At 41.7% G+C, this 21,877-nt stretch overlaps 1 protein-coding gene across 6 annotated transcripts in view; it reads left to right on the plus strand.

Annotated features, from left to right (window-relative positions):
• usp25 (ubiquitin specific peptidase 25) overlaps nt 1-21,877 on the plus strand; it is a 242,263-nt gene that overhangs the window by 207,611 nt on the left and 12,775 nt on the right. For all 6 annotated transcript variants that reach the window (XM_050035528.1, XM_050035469.1, XM_050035460.1 and 3 more), the window contains one exon: nt 4,140-4,332. In XM_050035528.1, the coding sequence (XP_049891485.1) occupies nt 4,140-4,332 (193 nt within the window). The remainder of the gene's footprint in view (nt 1-4,139; nt 4,333-21,877) is intronic.

Here is a 21,877-nt window from a genome sequence, read left to right on the forward strand (position 1 = left end):
GGATGTAAAAGACAAAGAACAAGGCTTTCAAATGAATTATAATCTAGTTTAGGTTTAGGGCTGATTAACAGACTACAGTTAAAAATGGCTGCAACTCCCCCTCCTCGGTCGCTGCCTCGAGGAATGTGGGTATTATTATAACTGGGAGGAGTGGATTCATTTAAACTGACATATTCATCTTGAAACAGCCAGGTTTCAGTAAGACTGAGTAAATCAATATGATTATGTGATATTAATTTGTTTACTAACACTGCTTTAGATGATAGAGACCTGATATTTAACAGTCCGCATTTAATTGTCCTGTTTTGTCTTTCTGTCACAGAAGAGGTTTTAATTTTTATGAGGTTTTTATGCACAGCTCCTCTTTGTTTAATTTAAGATTTAGATAATTTAGGTGGTCGGGGGACAGACACCGTTTGTATAGAACTATGGGTGGGTAACTGCACTAGAAGCTCAGAGAAGCGAATAAGACTTCAACTCTGAGTCCTGATCTCAACTCTGGGTTGTCAGGGTTTTGAATTACTAATAAAGTTTGGCAGGTTTCTAGATATGAGAGCAGCTCCATCCAAAGTGGGATGAATGCCATCTCTCCTAATAAGACCAGGTTTTCCCCAGAAAGTTTGCCAGTGGTTAATGAAACCCACATTGTTTGTTGGACACCACTTTGACAGCCAGCAATTAAATGATGACATGCGGCTAAACATGTCATCGGTGGTCAGATTTGGGAGGGGTCCAGAGAAAACTACGGAGTCCGACATAGTTTTAGCGTATTCACACACCGAGGCAATATTAATTTTAGTGACCTCCGATTGGCTGAACCGGGTGTCATTGCTGCCGACGTTAATAACGATCTTACTAAATCTACGTTTAGCTTTAGCCAGCAGTTTTAAATTTGATTCAATGTCGCCCGCTCTGGCCCCAGGGATACATTTGACTATGGCCGCAGGTGTTGCTAACTTCACGTTCCTCAGAATAGAGCTGCCAATAACCAGAGTTTTCTCCTCAGCGGGTGTGTCGCTGAGTGGGGAAAAGTGGTTAGAAACATGAAGAGGCTGGTGGTGAACCGCGGGCTTCGGCTTGGAGCTACGCTTCTCCCGGACAGTTACCCAGCCTCCTGGCTGCACGGGGGTTACCGGGGGACCGCTAGCAGAGGCTATGCTAGGTGGCTCCGCACCAGCTACAGGGGGCTGGCTAACTACCGCAACTACCGAGTGATTTTCCATGGTGCGGAGCACCAGCTTCTAATTCACTAAGCCTCGCCTCCAACACAGCAAATAAACTACACTTATTACAATTACCACTGTCGCTAAAGGAGACAGAGGCATAACTGAACATTTGGCACACCGAGCAAGAAAGAGCAGGAGAAGGAGAAGCCATCGCTAACTATTAAGCTAATGTAGCTAACACGGCTAATAACGTGCAAACAACAGCTAAGAGATTAGCAAGAAAATCATAAAAAGGAGGAGAGCTATGAGTGCTTAAACAGAACTAGTGTGGGTTAAGACTTGTATTAGATGTTAAGCAACTGAAGTGAGGAAAGCAGAAAACAAGCTAGTAGAATTCACTAGAGCAGCACAGAGACGCTGTCACAGAAAACACCGGAAATGACATAACACGCTTACCGCAATACGTCAGCACGTCCAAAAGGCCACCTACCTAAGCTCTCTACTGACTTTTCCCTAATTGTTGGGATTTCCTCATCATCTATGACAAACTTCCTGTCACTTAACTTTCCTCTATGTATCGAGATGCTTCTAGACTTAGTAGGTTTGATCTTCCTGCTGGCCCACTTGAGGTTCTTATTTACCTTCTCTAGTAGCCTCTTTGTACATGGCATTGTTGTGGTCACCAATGTCATGTCATCCATGTAAGCCCTAACTGGTGGAAGATGCAACCCGTTCTGCTGTTTCTCCCCACCTATCACCCACTTAGAAGCCCTGAAGATTACTTCCATTGCCATAGTAAATGCTAATGGAGAAATTGTACACCCTGCCATGATGCCTATTTCTAGCCGCTGCCAACCTGTTGTGAAACCTGCCGTACTTAGACACAACCTAATATCCTGAAAATATGCTTTCACTAAGTTAACAACTACCTGTGGCACTTGGAAGTATTCAAACGCACTCCAAATGAGGCTTATGCAGTACTGAACCAAACGCATTTGCAGGATCTAAAAATATTACATGCAGGTCCCTTTTTTTAATCTTCGCTGCCTGAATCTGGTGCCAGATCATGCTAGTATGCTCTAAACACCCTGCAAAACCTGGTATTCCTGCCTTCTACACCATAGTATCTATTAAGCTATTCCTTTCTAAGTAGCTAGCTAATCTCTGCGCTACTACACTAAAGAAAATCTTCCCCTCTACATTCAAGAGAGAAATCATCCAGAATTGGCTGAGGTCCACAGACTCCTTCTGCTTAGGAATGAGGACACACCCTGCCCTGCGCCATGCTGTTGGGATAATTTGCTTCTCCCAAACTATTATTAGCTGTTTCCACAAAAATTTAAGGATATCAGGTGCACTTTTATAAACTCGGTAGGGGACTCCGTTAGGCCTTGGGGCCGAAGAAGCCTTTGCACGCCTGACCACCTCCTGAACTTCCTTCCACCTAGGTGGCCTGACATCCATCTCATGCTCTATCCCTCCTAATGGAGGGATATCCGGTGGAAAACCTACTATCCTATTCTTCTCTAAATCTAGATATGTATTTCCCAAATATTCTTCAACCTGTAGCCTTTCTGCTTTATGCTGCCCTCCCTTTTCCTGGTTAAACAATCCTTTAACAAACTTAAAAGGGTCCCTGAAAAAACCTGTCCTTACATGTTCCTTCTTCCTCCTCTTTTTCCTGAGATGCTCTGCCCTTCTAAGAACTGCTAGCCTGCTTCTCAATTCCTCTTGCAACACATTACTTCCCTCCCTTTCTTCTTCTGTAGCCTTTTTCCACTGCTTTCTTAACTGTCTCCTTTCCTTAACTAACTTCTCTATTTCTCTTTGCCGCCTAGACTTACCTGACTGTACCCTCTCACCCCTCTTTCTCTCATGCACCCCAAACCACTCTGCACCATATGAGTAAATTATATCTCCCATCTTTTCTAACTTTTCTATTGCATTTCCTCTAAGCCTGCTTAAGATTACTGACAAATCTCTTTTAACTATCTCCCATTCTTTACTGTCATTTGCCCTAGGCCATCTAACTCTAACCTTTTGCTCCATGGTTCTCTCTCTGACTGGCATACTAACCTCAGTGTCACCTGCATCCTCTCTTACTACCCCCTCCTCCTCCTCCTCCTCCTCCTCCTCTTCCTCCTCCTCAGTGGCAGTGTTACTGATATCCTGTGAACTGTGGTTTTCTACCTGTCGCTGAACTTCATTCGACTGACTCGACTGACTTCTTAGGAAGTACTGATCAGTGTGGCTACTCTGCCCTTTCTTTGCCACACACTTCTTCTTTCCCTGATGAGTTCTGAGGCCTTTTATTGATGTTACTTTCTGCCAGCCGTAAGGACAAATCTGAAGCATCTTGTTCTCGACTGTGCTACTTTTGTCCTCTACAGATGCGCTCGCCTTGCCCTGAGTGCTGCTAATTCTAGCCCTGGTGGATAGGTCCGTGCCCCTATCCTTCACTGAGTCACAGATCCAATGCATAGTCGTGTCCGTTCCAATGTCTGTTACCGTGTAATCCACCTGTGAGTCATTTTCCACCCCAGCTCTTGGTGACTCTTGGGGTATTTTCCCTGTGTTGGCTGTAGCTAATTTTGGTTGTAGTAAAGCTGCTAAGCCTCACCACTGCTACCACTGAATTACAATATGCTTAAAAATTATTATGGAATTTTTGCCTTATGACACCAAAATAAAACTGCCTACCCCAGCTTTAATACTTGAGTCAGCAGAAGTTCTCAAACTGTAAAGAGGTGGTTGCAAATCTTGGAGCATCGTCCCTAAATCAAAGTAAGACAAAGAATAATGATAGGAATTACAAAATTCATTCATATGAACTGGGTGAGTGTTTGAGTTGCATTTCTCTCAGTTTTGTTGGGGAGGATTAATGTTGAATGAATGAATCGATGTATGACAAAGTTGTTTAAGTAATTCATATAATCTCATGTATTAAAGATTGATCTGTGTCTCTCTCCATAGAAATTGAATGAGCAAGCGGCTGCCATGTTTGAGTCAGGAGAAGAACCGGATGTGTCAACGGGTCTCGGCATCATGAACGAGCTGGTGGTGCCCTGCATCCCTCTGCTGCTGAACCATGACACTGAGAGGGACCTGTTGGCAGTGGAGGACATGAGGAACCGCTGGTGCTCCTACTTGGGCCAAGAGATGGAATGTGAGTCCCTGAAAAAAGAAGGAACACACACACAGCCAATTAGAGAATTAACCAATTAACCTAAGTCTAAGGTTACAAGTGCATCCCCCATACCTCTGCCAAAGATAATCAGGTCACTGCTCAGTTCACACATTAGAAAGGCTCTGGGGCTGTGCAGCATTTCCACTTATTCTTGGAGATCTGAAAATCTAAATGTTGTTTTATCTAGAAAACACATGGAGTTTTCAAAAAAAATCTGAGCATCCTGGCAGGTAGATTTTTCAGAAAAAGTCATGGTTGCAGACGTGTAACAGAAGAACTTAAAGGACATGTTGGTAAAGCTCAGTTCAGACCGAAGATTCACAACAAGACCAGGTGAAACAGGTCATTACTTGCAATGCGCCGTTCTGCAACGGCAGGGGCGTCACTAGGAGTTGAAAACATCCAGGTTTTTAGCCCTGAAGTGGGACATTTTTTTTACCCGGGGGAATAATTCCCTGTTAAACACCTGATTTTAACATATTTTGGCAAATAATTTTGACAAAGAATGAGCACTCGTCTTCTGTTATTGGGTTGCCCAAATTGTTGGTTAAAGTTAAACCCGATTGGGGGACTTTGAGAACGACTTTGCAAACACAGTGATGCACTAATCACGAAGAATATAGTGATGTTGCACATCAAATTAAACAGCAGAACCCTGGCTACAAGACTGTATAAACCCTTTTTACATGCCCCAGACACAACTCAAACAACAACTAAATAAATAACAACAAATCAAACTCCACACAGCACCGATGTGCCGACCCACTGGGCATATTTCGGGCTCAAACTCGACGCCACGTTATGCAAAACACACAGCAGACACCTCAAATGAAAGCAGAGACTCCGCCGTTTCCATACATAGCTAAAGCACGCTACACCAAAGCATCCGAGAGATAGAGGCCAAAGAATAACAACAATAGAAATCGTTTTGCTGAACGATAGTTGTAAAATTTCTCTACCTTTGTTGCTTAGCCGTGAAAAGTTTATTCTGCCGATAAAACACGGTACATCCTGGTAGACCGACATGCGATGATGACTCTCCTACTTTCTCTCCTCCTGCTGCCTTTTTGTTTTTTTCCCAAAAATTGTCCAATATCCATACTTACTGCAAGACTAAGTAAAACGTGGTGACTCGGTGCTGGCCACCAGTATGCACAATAAATTAGGGGTGTAACGATTCGTTTTAACTTCGATCCGTATCACGATTCGTGGTTGCCGATACGATTCAAGGACGATATTGGTTCATTTAGAACGATACGATCCGGAACGATTCAGTGACTTGAAATCAATTCAGTAAGTTTTTAGCCAAAAATTCAACCAGTGTGAAATAAATACCTAGATACTGGACAGTGCAGGTGAAGTTTCCAAGGTTCCTGTTGTTTCGTGTAAGGGAATCAGGTATAAATTAATTATGGATATAAACAAACAAGTAAACATCAATTAAATGCAAATGCATTCACCTTTTATTGAATTTAATTAACAGCAGGTTAACCTTTTCTGCTATCATTTTCAATATAAAAAGAGTACAGTAAACGCAACCAACATTTCTTCAGGTTGAATTAACAGTAGGTTTACCTGCTACTTTTGCTGTTGTTTAACATAAAAATGCAATATTGATATCAAAAATAAAGTGCAACCAACATTTTTTCAGGTTGAATTAACAGCGGGTTTACCTGCTACTTCTGCTGTTGTTTAACATAAAAACACAATATTGAGATCAAAAATAAAGTGCAACCAACATTTCTTCAGGTTGAATTAATAGTAGGTTTACCTGCTACTGTACTTCTGCTGTTGTTTTTCAACATAAAAATAATACAAACAATATTAATATTAAAAATAAAGTGCAACCAATATTTCTTCAGGTTGAATTGACAGTAGGTTTACCTGCTATTCTGCTGTTGTTTTCAACATAAAAAGAGTACAATTATAAAGTGCACCCAACTTCTATTCAGGTTAAATGAGCAGTGTTTGAACCTGCTACTACTCTCATTTTAATAAACAAACAGCAGTGCACTAATATTTAACAAAAGATCAAGTGTAACCAACTACTCTTCAATGAGTCTACAGATTTTTTTTCAAAAATATCAACTGAACCACATGATCTGGCCGCAGAACACTTCTCTGTGCATTCACTTTGTCGTCAGCAGTACTAAAAACTCACTCTGCTGGCACACTGGTGCCTGGGATACACAGGTACCATTTAGCAAGGGTTGAAAGTAGTGGTAGCTCCTTCTCCTGAGATCTCCACCACTTCAGCATTTTCAGTCAAAGGCAATGCATCCTTTGCTCGGTACCTTATCACCTCTGCTCTGGCTGTCTCGCTTGTGGATTTTCTTTCTCTTTGGGTGAAGGAATTGCCAAACAGTGCATCTAAGGCTTTCTTCTTACAAGGAGGTGACTCATTTGGAGCTGCAATATGATAACAAATGTATTTCAAAATATAGTCATGTTTCTCATTTCTCATTAATACAAAACAACAACAATCTTTTATTGGTATCACATGAAACACACCTGTGGTCTCTTCCTGGGATCCTGACAGCTTTGTGCTTGAGCCTCCCTCGCCTTCCTCCTGATTTCCCATTGCAGGCATCTATGGATGTAAGAATGTGTGAACTGTTAAAATTTCTGCTCTGTAAGACTGCACACAGAAATTTAGAGGATGGTAAAGAACAGGTGAGAGTTGAGAGAGGACAAATGAAAGTGGAGAAGATCACAGAGCAGAGGAAAGAGGAGAGGGGAGAGGAGGAGAGAGGAAAGGAGAGGAGGGGAGGAGAGAGAAGAGAAGAGTTACCTGGTGGAACACTTCTGCCTCAAGAACCAGTTTTGCGTAGACCTGTTCTCTGTCCTCTTTTTCCAGGTAGGGCAGTTCTTTAAATCGCAGGTCCAATGCTGATGCTGTTTAAAGAACAAGAGTGTTGGATTGCATTATTGAATTAAGTTGACCTGACATAGCAAGTGATGATCACCTCCTCATACACAAAATAATCAGCAGATTAAACTTTTTTTTTTTTTTAAGAAATGTAGCACAGCAATGAGGTAAAGCCACCATGAACTAAGAATTTTATTGCAGATATCTTGTTTACTTTTCCATATGAAAAACCCTAACCCTAACTCAACTCAAATTCAAACTTGAAAACGCAAAGGTGTGGCATTTCACAAATTAATACAGTCTAACAACCTAAAATGTTAACCAAGGTTGATTTTAATTGAGAGTCCAAATGAATTACCTATGTTGAGAGCATCTTGGGTGCCTCTGTAGCATCTGGAGAGGTTATCGGCCATCACCCTCTTAATCTCAGCAACCAGGGTTGAGTTGTCTTCGCATGGCTGTAGGTGTTTCAGCAGTTTTGCTTGAAGAGGAGCAATTACAGAGAGTTGGCTGGTTTTCTTCACACATCACAGTGGGTGCCATTTTGACAGGACCCATCAACTGAACAATGTCCTCCATGTTGGAAATATCACTCTCACTCAGCGTGCCTACATCTGTGACCCCCTTTCACAGATCCTTGGATATCAGAGTTGCCATTACAGCTGGCTGCTGTTCCATAAAACGTTCAAGCATGTCAAATGAACTGTTCCATCTGGTGATTATGTCTTGGATCAGTTTATGTTGTGGTAAATCCATCAGATTTTGTTTTTCCTGTAGGACGTGACATGCAATTGGGCTGCGGTGAAAATATCCAACAGTTTTTCGCACTTTCCTCAACAACCTGGAAGCACGGTCCACCCCCAAACCCTTCTGTGAGGCTAGGTTGAGCGTATGTGCGAAGCAGGTAATGTGCGGACTGAACTGGGCTTCTGCACCGGCCACAATCATTTTTCACTCCGTGCAGGTTTCACGCAGTAACGCGCCAATATTTTTACCAGTATGGGCTTCGTTTAAGACTCTGGTTTGCAAAACAAAGGTCTTCATGTTCCACTCTGGATCAGTGTGATGAGAGGTAATTGTCACATAACCTTGATTTGAGCATGACGTCCAGCCATCCGTCGTTATCGCTACTCATTCAGCTTGAGAAAGCGACAGCTTCACATCATTCTTAGTACTTTCGTACAATGCAGGAATAACCTTTTCTGAGAAGTGTGGTCGGCTCGGTATCTGGTACCGTGGCTCCAATGTTTGAATCATTTCACAGAACCCCGGATTTTCAACCACACTGTAGGGTCGCATGTCTTTACATATAAACTTGGCAATTGTTGCCGTGATGTTTTTCACCCGAGCTGAGTTTCGGCCTAGTCTCTGACTAAACATGCTGGCGAGGCCTGAGGCTTCTGCAGAGTTGACGTTACCTTGCACTGCTGCTGCAGCGGGAATGCTGCAAGAGGTGCCTGGACGGTTCGTGTTGTGTGAAATCCCATGGCGCCTTAGTAGGTGGTTGGAGAGATTTGTCGTGTTGCCGTGGTATTTTACTTTACCTTTACATATCCTACAAATAGCGAGCGACTTATTTAGAACACCTCCGTCTTTGCAAAAGCCAAAGTGTTTACACACACTGGACTGCAATGGTGGCTTGATCATTTCTGGCTCGCCAGCTTCTCCTCCTACATCCGCCATGCTACGTTTTGTTGTCATTCTGAGATTCGCGCTGCTGCTGGCGCGTGCCGATGACGTCACAGACAGGTAGACTGAATCGAGTAACATTTAACGTGTCTTTATCATTAAAGTGCTAAGAAACACATCCATATAAAGTTTACCATGCTTAAATCCAATGTGTAATTTCCTGGTATCGATACAATTTATTGATTACCTTTTAAAACGATTTTAGATCGATATATATCGTCCGGAAGGCCAACTTGCCAAGCACAGATCGATGTAGTTGGATCATAGGAATATAAATCGATACATCAATGTAGTAGATGAATCGTTACACCCCTACAATAAATACAATTGTAATACAGAGTAGCCTACTGACGTTGCACTTGAAAATTGTAACAAGTTATCATTCTGACTGCCCATATATGGGCATATGTCATGTAAGCTGGTGTGACAGTGAGTGTGTTGTGTGCTGCTGTGCTGCTGTGCTGCTGTGCTGCGTGCGCTGCTGTCTGTTGTGCTCCCGTGCTCTGCCGTGGACTTGACGTTGGAAACTAGGTGCTTTATTAGTAAAAAAAAATAAAAAAATTTAAAAAAGGGGAGGCTTAAAAGATCCGGGGCAGAGCCCAAAAGATCCGGGGCTATAGCCGGGAATGCCCAGGTCTGACTATGTCCATGTGCAGCGTTATAAAACCCTACCAGTTCACACCAATGCAACTAGATCAGATAGTGTACCATCTCTATGCAACAACTCTCTGTATTTCCATTCTGATTTCCAGCTTCTCAGGCTGATTTTGTAACTGAATATAATTTGTAGTGTTGTGGATTTATTTGCTGCCCGCAAACCAAAAATCATCTGTGTTGTTGGTCCTTCCAATAAAATCAAAGAAAGTTATGAGCAAAACAGGAGGCTGATCAGAAGTCCAATGCAAGAAGGTTTATTCTTTGTTCAAGCTGACATCCAAGTTAACCCATGTGAGCTGGTGGTCCGGACCAAGACTTGAACCCAAAAGGCTTGGGCACGGACCTTTATAACTAGTCCCTCTCTCTCTCTCTCTCTCTTGCTCACTTTCTTAAGTTTTTTTTAACCAACCATATGTGTAGAATTACCCTAATTTTTTCTAAGTCATAGTCACTTTTACGTCACTTGAACCCTGACAGACCCCTAAAACCAGTTAAAACCGGTTGGGGGGCCTTCCTTCTCAAAACTGTCAACCTCAGCACTTTACGTCCTCCACATCTGATCTCCCTCACCTTTGATGTATCCCGATTATCCAAGTCTGAGTTGGTGTGTATGTTGCAGGTGCTTGGACTGGCCTCAGGGTGTGTGTATATCCCAGGCCTTGCATGTACTATTGTGTCTATTAGCCCGCCAGTGGACCCTGGTGTCTGTGTTCTCCAAGCTTCCCCCTCCTTCTCCCGGCTTGCTTTTACTATAGGGGCTTCATTCTACTATTATAGACGAATTCGGCAAGTGATTTGTGTATGCCGCCATCTTGCGCCGGCGCCATTGCTGCGGTGACGTGTCAGTCATCAGTTCATTATGCTGTCATTGTGAACTGACTCTCTACAGTGACAGCATCATGAATAGCTGGATTGATGATGTTAGACAGTGGCCTCCAGTAACGATGAAGGTATCTTAAATGAGCACCGATATTAATTTAGAAATTAATCATTTGTTTGAGCGATAAGCAGGAAAGATTAGAGTAATAGGGAGATAATAGACTATTGAGTATAACGTTAGCATACGTTACGTGTGCTGACGTTAGCAAGCTAGCAGCGTGACATTTAATCATTAAGGACAGGCTACGTGACTAAAAACAACAACAACACGTGTTTGTGTTTTGTTTTAGGTATTCAAGAATATTTTATTGATCGCCTGGCCTCCGATGACAGGTCTCTGATTGAAGGTCAAAATTACCTGAGCTCCGGATGGGTCTGGCAAATTTTACACCACCTTTTAGACGACCATCACATCATATTGAAAGCGATCAATATTGATCGCCTTCAATATGATGTGATGGTCACATAGCCTGTCCATAATGATTAAATGTCACGCTGCTAGCTTGCTAACGTCAGCACACGTAACGTATGCTAACGTTATATTACACAGTGTTTAATGATACAGTCTGTTATCTCCCTATTACTCTAATCTTTCCTGCTTATCGTTCAAACAAATGATTAATTTCTAAATTAATATCGGTACTCATTTAAGATACCTTCATCAGTTACCGGAGGCCACCGTCTAACATCATCAATCCAGCTATTCATGATGCTGTCATTGTAGAGAGTCAGTTCACAGTGACAGCATAATAAATTGATGACTGACACATGTCACCGCAGCAATGGCGCCGCCTCAAGATGGCGGCATACACAAGTGGCTCGCCGAATTCGTCTATATGTGGATCTTGCTTGGCTTTTTCTTTTAAATTCACACAGTGATAACATATTGATGACGCAGTAGTAATGAATTGATAACACAGTGGTAATATATTGATTATATATTGATAATATAACTCAACACACAGTGATTATGCTTAGATTTTGGTGCTCTTGATTACCTTTTAACTCAGTTTGATAAGATATTATATACATGTACACACATGCACACACACGTATGTATGTGTGTGTGTGTGTGTGTGTGTGTGTGTGTGTACATATATGTATATATATATATATATATATATATATATATATACGCATTCACACACACATAATGATCAGATCGCTGTTCAAAACAAAACCTCAAAAGTAGCTTCTTAAAATATGAATTCACATTGACAGAGATACTTGCTACAGTTTCATTTGTAGTTGTGATGAAACAGTGAAAAACAGAAATGAAACAAGCATCAAATGGACTGTATTCATAATCAGTATGCCACAATAATTTAAATAACCAGCTACAATTAATCAGTCAATGAGAATGTGTGTGTGTGTGGGCAGGTCATAAGTACAAACAGCATAAGCAACAGCAACCAACTGTCTGACATGCAAGCGAACACGTCGTCTGCGGTCATTTAGACTCCACCAGCGGACTTCATTACAAGCCGATTAGCTATACAGGTGACATGCCTTATGTTCTAAAACCAGCCACTGGAGATTTGACCAACTGAGTTGCAGATGACACCATCAGCTGGCTTGAGTTGAGCTCAGACCGGTTAGTTTACCGCTTTAACTTTGCTCTGCAACATTCTAAAACAGTGTTTATTAATGTACAGTATTTGTCAACATTAAAAATTTGTTGAAGACAAATTTCAGAGCAGCACAGTGGTGCAGTGGTTAGCACTTTTGCCTCACAGCAAGAAGGTACCCATGTTAGGGTTCTCCCGCAGCCCCACTCTCACCCACTGTCAGCAGGGATAGGCTCCAGCCCCCTGCAACCCTACGCAGGATAAGCAGTAACAGAATATGGGTGGATAGAAGACAGTTTTCATATAATTAGACCTGTGTTTTACTATATTTTAGAACATGGCACTCTTAAATACTTGATTCTGATTGGTCAATCAACAAAATTCTGCGGTGTTTATTTCTTGAGGTATCCCTGCTGCTCCGTTGCTAGGGACGCCATAGCAACGGCCTTAGACTGAGGAGCATCAAAATCAGTTAACGTTGGTCAAATAGGATCGGAGTGGCAAAATGCAACATTTTCAGGACATCACTTTTAACATTTTTGGAGAGGACAAAACACTTGATGTTTGGCTAAAAAATGACATGTCCCCAGCAAAGAAAAAAGATAAAAAGAAACGGCACAAACAACTAGATGTAGTAAGTAGTAAGCCATGTTCTAAGCGGAATAATGTATAGTGAGCCAGTGACAGTTGAAAAATAATGGATACCCCTCCGCCTCCTGTTGGGAGTTAATTTTCAACAGTCATCGGCTCACTATACATTATCCCTTACGTAATTCATCATCAGTTTATACAGCAGCCTCCACTTAAGAATGGCCACAGAAGAAGTTACGGTTGTTAACAAATTGATTAGAAAACGCTTCTGTCTGCTAACGACTTGGTGACTTGTGTGAATTCTTCAGATCCAAAGAATATTTTTTTGGCCACTTCCACTGAGAGTTTTCTGTTACTTCGAGACTGGCAAAAGGGAGAAAGAAATACAACTATTTTTTTATGTTTCATAAATGCCAACGGGCAACAGTGTTTATAAACTGAAGCTCAGTAAAGATAACTGCGTGGCGTATGAACGTATTTGTGTGCTGCATGTGTAACAGTGTAGGTACGAGCAGCAGCCTCTGTGGGGACCAGTCAAGACATTGTGGGTGTGATGATAGCACTCCTCATAGGCATTTTAAAATAAGAAAATATTTATCTAGTCTCTTAGAGTTTAGTAACAACTCTGGCCTAATGCAGAATGGAAAGCAATGGGTTGATATTGACTATTGATTAAATATTGAATTTTAAATGTTGATTAGCTCGGCATACAGGGCAATATGGATGCAAATCTATCAGTAATTAATAACCAGTGTTTTCCCTACATGCATTTAGCAGCGGGCTCCAAAATGATAAGCGCCACTGCTATTTAAAAATGTTCCTACTGGGGTCACATGATGGCAGCTTAGGAGACAGTAGAACTTGAGGGAGCTCTGCAAACACCTAAGATATACTTAACATTCTAGCTTGAGATGCGTTTTTTTAATTTTCTCCACTGCCAATGCAGTATTATGACTCTTGGAACATTTCTGGACAAAACAACATCAGACAATGCTGTGTTCCAAGGGCAAAGGCAACAGCAAACCACGACAGCAGACCACCAAGAACACGGCTACATCATTAGCCCAGCAATGCCGCAAGCAGGAAGAAGATGACAACAAGATTGAGCTGGAACCTGGGTTCGCTTAAGCGTTTTAACTAATAAGTAAAATAATATGGCTATTAAAGATAAACTCGACCCCTGGCTAAAAGAGTCCTCTTGCACGCCAATGAATTAAAGTGGGCCAACGACTGACTTGATGAGGTAGAAGCAAGGATGCCACAGGTGGAGACAGCTAATGAGCCCCAAGTTGCTAAAATTCTAGCCCTCAAGAGCAGGGCTGTACGTTACCTTTTTTAGCCCATAGCACTGGTGCTACAGAGGGTGATAATTTTGTAGCACAGACCAGAAAGTTTGTAGCACCTGTCACGATAACAAATTTTGCGGGGCGATTAATTGCATCAGAAATTATTGCGATAAGCAGTAATATTGTGTAATATTGTGCTTTTCTGACCATTTTTATTATTGTTGTAATTTTGCTGTTTTTAGACCATTTTTTGAACTTATTTAATGATAATAAAGGCATAATGATGCAAGTACACCCTTTTAAAGAGAAATAAACATTTATTTAAGAAGAATATTTACGAATGCAAAAAAAGAAAATTTAAATATCCCAAATAACACGTAAAAATACCAAAATAAATAAATAAAGACCTTATGAATACAAAAAAATAGACTCTCAGTCTCTCAGTCTCAGGTGTGCAGTTAAGTTGGTCGTATTCGCTCTTTTTGTTGAGATGGTTTTAGAACAAACCCGGCATACTGGCTCGCCCAAATTACTGGGCTCCCCTCTAGAGTTGGGCGGTATCCAAATTTTGCTACTGTCAAACCTTCCCCACATTTTCCCAGGGTATACGGTATTACTGTGACTAATTAAAAATCACTTTGAAGGTCGCCAAAATGTCGGCTTGTGCCTATACCGTTCAGAAACAGAATAGCAAACATTACATAGGCCTAAGAATACTGAAAAATAACAACAAAACATGTACAACATTAACAACTTTTATTTACAATATTTAAAAAAGTGCAAATGCAGCAGTCAACCAAACAGAATGAAATAACAACAATTTGTCTGTGGGCTACAGTCCAATTCCAAAAAAGTAACAATAAATAACAGCGGTAACAATAATGTGTGCTATACAGCGTATCCTCAGACCACAACAGGTACTGTCTGTTGGTTTATTTTTGGAACCTATCAACATAAACCAAATAAATTAAAAGCACAGCTCTACAGCATCCAGTACTAGGGCTTGTCAAATAAGAAAAACAGAACAATAAATGACAAGGCATAACCGAAAATGGGCATATATAATCCTATCCTGAGAAGCAACGGAAAATAGCCTACTGTTCGTTGGTTTATTTTTAGAGCCTACCTTTAGTTTGAAAAGTTCACCCTCTGCAAGTCCGAACTTTTCTGTCCGTCAGAACAGGCTTCTCCTCATTGAAAATGAAATAAAAACAGACTATAATGATAACTACAGCAGCATCATATGCTTAAAATTATTCAAGTTTTTTTTTCCAGAAAAACCAGCATGTTTACTTTTCCCAGCTGGAGCAGGGCACGTAGTGGATTGACAACTTCAGCCGCGGTGCTGAGCACCTGCTCTGATGGAGAGCTTGTGGCACAAACGCACAGGTACTTTCGGGCAGCCCTCGACATCAGAGGAAAATGCCTGGCTCCATCACATTTCCACCAGAGAAGGGCGTCTTCGTCTCCCTGAATAACAGGCTCGCAACAATAGGCAGTTATCTCTGCTCCTGCTCGCTCCTGTATGGTGCCGACCGGACCTGCCACCACATCAGCTTTTCTTTGAAGGAGACTGCCCAGAGTCATCTGTTCTTCGGTGGTTCGGGTTGCGCTTCTCCTCCACTCCTCCACTCTGATGGCCACTGGACCTGCTGCCGCTGCTTGCAGAAGTTGTGTTTTTTTTGCAACCAACTGGCTTGATGCGCGGCTTGCCATCTTTTCTTCTCTTTCACAAGTCTGAGCTGTCACGTGACGACGTCACATCCGAAAACTTTATCAAATGTCATCTCCCGACAACAGTTAAGGGCAGTTATAAGAGAAACGTTATAGCCTACTATTAGTTTTAAATTGTAATTAGTATTAAATTGAAAACTCAACCACACATACATAGGTCCTGGACAAGCCCTCATTATTTAGGCATTAAATAAATTATATTTAATATTTTTAATGACAGTAATGAAACTGATACCGTTGCTATTTTTAGATACTGTAGGATACCTCATTACCGTATTATCGCCCAACCCTACTCCCCTCTGTCATTTGGTTTAAATCCAAAATACTCCCACACAGGGGCCATGGCATTTGGTTTAGGAACGAGCCCCGCCTCCCCCACAGAGACAAAGACACTCGATGACAAGAGCTTTCCCTCCGTTCATTACACTAATGAACCAACTCACCTGGCTGCCAGACCAAGCACAGCAGTGAACACTCTTGTTGTCTAGTCTCTTTGGTGGCGAGAGATGAGGAAAACAAACACGCATTAATATGGCAATTAATCACAGCCGGAAAAGTTACCGTCTCCCTTTAAAATTACCGTGCAATTAACCGACTTATCGCATATCGCGACAGGCCTATAAATTTTTTATTATTCTTCTCTTCTTGTTTGGGGTTTTTGTCGAGGGGCTGAAAATGCCTCTTCATTTTCACCGCCGTCATGCTAAAGTGAGGTGATAATGGGAGAGGCTAGAGGTAACCGCACAGGAATTGGAATTGTAGTTGGATATACAGGAAATATACAAATGGTGGTTATCACGGTAGACTACAACTACTATGTAGACCAGCGATTTTTTTTTTGTAGGATAACAATGAGCCATCGCTCATGTCATGTGTCAGATTTTACGAGAAAAAAACAGACCACACACACACAAGCGGCTTGCAAGCAGTCTGTCGCATGCGTACTACTAGGCAAATAAATTCATCGCACAAACATTTTTTTCCATCAACGTGCGCACATATATGTCGCACTGTACAGCCCTGCTCAAGAGGAAAGTTGAATCTCTCTCAGATCACATAGACAAGCTTGAAAACAGAAGACAGCAGAAGGACATACAGATTTTTGATATTCCAGAGAACTATGGAGGGGAGGAATGCTTTAGATTTTTGGGAGCACTGGCTCCCGAATCTTTTCAACATGAAGACCAAGGGAGGCTGGGTCAAACAAGAAAGAGCCCTAGCACCCAAGCCCGGAAACGAACAACGATAACCTGGTCATCATAAGATTCTACGCCTTTCATGACAAACAGAAGGTGATGGCAGCTTTGAGGCACAAAGTGGGTAACAGCGATATAATCTTGGAGGGTAAAAAAATCTCCCTCTATAACCTGTTTGTCATAGTGCTTCAGGGGTGAAAGGAATTCACAGAAGCCAAACAACGTCTATTGCAGCAAAATACGCCATGCTTTTTCCGACAAGGCTACAGGTGTCACTGTTTCCTCTCCCCGACTGAAGCCCGGTCTTTGTGACCAGCGTAGCAAGCCACGGTGCGCCAGTGGCAGAGCCAAGTCTGGACAGTGGGTCGTTTATACTGATTGATATTCTTTATTATGACATATTTCGTTTAAATATTTATAATGTTGATCATTTCTTAATATATACGGCTTAAACAATATACACCGTGTTAATTGATGTGTCTGCCGAAGTGTAACCCACTGTAGCCCAGCTGTTCAAACAGGAGATACCTTGTCACATTTAACATTATTGTTTGACATTAATGTGAATGTTATATTTATAAGGCTGGGATTTTTACTGTTTTTCAGTTGCTCCCACTCAACTGAGTTATGCAACTTTCTCGTTTGTGCACTGGTAATTGGAGTGTTATTTAGCACCAGTTTTTAGTTTACTTCTGTCATACATACGAAACATGCTTACATCTTACAGCTGCCTGCTGATCAGGAATCCCCATGGAAACTGGGAAGAGACCACCAAATTATTTTCTTTTAATTGTTTATTGTTTTTTATTTTTGTGGTTCTGTGTTTTTGTTTATATTTCATGCTCAGGACTGGTCTGTCACATTTATATCATCATGTCAACGTGGTTACTAATGTTGGCTAAACGACTCAGCTGTGTGTATTGTTCTGTATTTGAGTTTGTTTTGGGTGAGAATTAATCTCTCAAGGAAGAGTGTAATGATTAAGAGAGAGACACCAATGAGTAACTAGGACACAAGAATGCAGTTATAGAATGATTTGCATTAACACAATATGAACACACACACAAATTTACACTCTAAGCCAGCAAATAACCTATTCCCTATTGGAAAGTCTTTTCTTGGGTGCACCCTTAAAAAATAATGTCTGTCTTAGAAAGATAAAATGGATCCGTCCACTCTCCTTGAGAGAACGAAAACAGTTCTGTCTAAAAGTCACCATCTTACCGCACCACAGCAGGGTAGAAAAATGAAGAAGGTTCTCAATCCAGGTGCTCAACATGGGTAGCTCGCCACTCTCCCTCCAGGGAGAGAATCAAGGTCAAATCCAAGTCCAATCCAGGAAGCAAGGAATTCAAGGGTATCCAAAAAAAACCCAGCCTGTATTAACATAACAGGTGGTTTATAGCATATGTATCTCCAGTCAACTCTTTTAAATGTTGTTTTAACTTTTTAACTGTTTCAACAGCTTTTAGCCATTTTAATTAACTCTTTTTAATAGCTTTTAACTATTTTTTACACTTTTTAACTTTACAGTATCATCTTTTTATCAATATCAAATACAACCTTTTAAATTAACCCATGAATTTAGGATAACTGTTGCATTGAAATATTAACATATGAAATGTCAACTTCACTTCTATTTATTTAACATATACCCAAAAGTGCAAATAAAATCATGACATTCACTTGTAAAGTGCAAATAAAATAATCAATGACAACTGAAAACAACTTGAGAAGATTTTGTGGCTAACTGTAAAGCCAACTGCAATTTTTGACATTAAATGCTCACTACATTGAATGTGAGTGAAACAATACATTTCTGTGTTACCATGCTGCCATCTACTGGCCATGGATGGTAATAACTGATACCGTGGCTGACTGAATCGAAACGAAGAGAGCTAGCTCCATTAGCCTGTTAAAATCACATAAATCACGCTGTTTATACCATGAAATTAACACACACTCGTTTCACACAAAAATACCTATGTTTGTCTTTTTCAATAGAAAAATAGCAACTCACAGCAGCTCCATAGTGAATCACCATGAGGCAAAGCTAGTAACCTGGAGGCTAACACCACAGCTAAGCTAATTCACGGAGATTTTGCTAGCAGTCATGTGCAGTCATTGTTACAAGTTGATAAAGTTACTCACCGAGGGAGAAAGAGGAAAAAAAATATCTCAAACAGAAGATCAGGATCTCAGAGTCACTTCGACAGTGGTCTTAAATCCTATCTGGTCGGGTAGTTTGCTGTTTTTTGGTGCAATATCAAGTACTTTTATCAAGGAATGTCACTCTCAATTAGCAAAGTCTCTGTTGTCATCTTGCAGTGCGCTGCAACTTTGCAGTCTCCAAGTCTCTTGCGATGCCAATAGGAACCCTCAAAGATAGAACTAATTCTTTAGCCTTTAGATGTTTAAAGGAGCTATATGTAAGAAATATAAAGCAAATAGTCATAAAATCCTCCTAATATGTCGCAGAGACTAAGGAATAATGTTCATATAACATACTGATCTCACCGACAACAATAATACAGCCAGAATATTCGCATTTTAAAAAAAAAATTTACGGTCCACAAATCATGTTTATGTTTTGAATTTGTATTTTGGCCTGTTGCGCCACCCACCGCCGTCTACCAGTCACACAGTCAGTAGAGTCTCAGCATCAGTTACAGTTACAACTGAGCTACAGCAGCACGCCAAGCAGCATTAGCAGTGTCCCAGTACATAGCATTAGCAGCCGGCTCCTCATGAGCTGTATCCCGGCAGCAGCGTTAGCAGCAGAGAAGCCGGACTTGTTCGAACGGTCCGCTGGAAAACCGAAGATCAAGGACGCGGCCACAGCAGCCGCCCGTGGGCAAAAAAATCAGTCTCCAGCATGCCACTGTCCAGCAACCTCGAATCTGTAGGGGAGGGGGGGCGGACACGACTTGCGGCAGTATGTTGAATTTGAGTGCAGTAATTGTTTTGGCCACATTCTTACATATAGCACCTTTAAGGCCGATTTTACTCCCCTCCTAGATACTATAAAATCTAATATCTGTCATCAAAATGAATGTGCTGCCTAGGTTATTATACCCCTTACAGATGATTCCTTTGCTATCATCAAACAAAATTCTTAAGATACTAAACAGCTGGTTGAGTGACTTTATTTGGAACAAGAGAAAACCTAGGATTAAAATGTCAATATTGTAGCTTCCTAGTTCAAAGGAGGCTTAGATTTTCCCAATTTTAAATCAGTTGAGTTTTTTAGCAGAATGGGTTAGGAAAGATCCTACTTCTGTTTGGTTAGACCTTGAATCATCACAGATCTCTTGCTCCTTGTTGGGCCTCCTGTCTTGTAAGAATTTGAGATCGGCTAGGAATTTATGTAACAACAGCCCCATCATTTCCAATACCTTAAAGGCATCGTTTCTGATACGTAAACTTGAGGGGAGGTCGAACTTAACTCCCCTATTGATTTCAATTCAAGGTAACGCGGACTATAAACCTGGGCATGATTGACACTGGACGTAGCACTTGGACATCTGACGGAATAAAGGGAAAAGGGAAAAAAAATGTGTGATTTATTTGAGGGGACATCCTTGTTATCATTTGAACAAATATAAATATGATATTATATCCCCAGATGCCACTCCTTGTGATACCTACTAATCAGAGATTTTGTGACCAGAAAAACCACTGTAGTATCTGAAGTTCTACATGGTATGTGACGTCCTGGGTCAGATGACCAGTTAGGGGCCCAGGGTCAAGAAGGTATTTATGGCCAGGGTCAAGAGGGTATTTATGGCCCAGGTCAAGGATTGGTGAAGTCCAACTAGGGTGTCTCTCTGTCATCTGTTCCATTTTGTCTCACATTTCACAAAAACAACCAACCTATATAAGCAGGGTAGCTGGAGCTGTTATTCAGAGCAGTTCATATTGGCTTCGAACCCTCTCTCAGGCAATCCTAGGTGCTTGATTTGGTGCTGTACTTCTTGTAATGAACCTTTCTATATAAAAGCAAGATGGTGTCAGCGGAGTCTCCTTCATCACCTTCACATCATCGCTATTTCATAAACAACAATTTTGGCGTCACAAACTCCGGACGTGTTGTGGTCTAATGCCATAGAGCAGTTACTGCTTCAGTGTCCGACTCGAAAATCCATTACTTAGTTTCATAATGTTTTAAACCAGACTGGTGTGTTAAATGTCCTAGCTGCTGCACAAACATGGCAAAATAAAATTGGTGTAAATATTGATGAGGATGACTGGGATGACATTCTCCACTCTGTTACAAGTAGGCTGCAAACACAGCACCCTCAGGCCCTCCTTCTGATCTCTGGGGACTTCAACCACGCCTGTCCATCCACCACCCTGCCCACCTTCACCCAGTATGTTTCCTGCCACACCAGAGACAATAAAACACTGGATTTATTTTATGCCAACACCAAGGAGGCATACCAATCATCCCCCCTGCCCCCCCTGGGAAGAGCTGATCACAACCTGGTTCATCTTCTGCCTGTCTACAGACCTCTGGTGCAGAGAGAACCAGCAACTACCCGCACTGTGAAAAGATGGTCTGAGGAGGCCCTGAAAGACTGCTTCGAGGCCACTGTGTGGGAGGTACTCAGCGATTCCCATGGAGAGGATATTGACAGTATGACATCATCCATTACGGACTACATAAACTTCTGTGTGGAAAACACCGTACCCACCAGGACTGTACACTGCTTCTCCAATACCAAACCCTGGATTACTCCAGAGTTAAAAGCTCTCCTGAAGGAGAAGCGGAGAGCTTTTAACTCTGGAAACAAGGAGGCGCTGAAGGCCGTGCAGAAGGAGCTACGGAGAAACATCAGGTGGGGAAAGGAAGGATTTAAATAGAAGATGGAGGAACAGCTGCAGCAGAGCGATGTCAGCGGAGTCTGGAGAGGTCTGAAAACCATCTCAGGACACAAACAACCAGACTCCCAGGCCAGAGGTGACCAGCAGTGGATGAATGATCTGAATCTGTTCTTCAGTAGATTTGATCAGTCTGCCCCTCCCCTGGCCCAGACATCACGGCTGCAACCCCCC

The sequence above is a fragment of the Epinephelus moara genome, chromosome 3 (assembly GCF_006386435.1).
Source record: "Epinephelus moara isolate mb chromosome 3, YSFRI_EMoa_1.0, whole genome shotgun sequence".
Taxonomy (NCBI): domain Eukaryota; kingdom Metazoa; phylum Chordata; class Actinopteri; order Perciformes; family Serranidae; genus Epinephelus; species Epinephelus moara.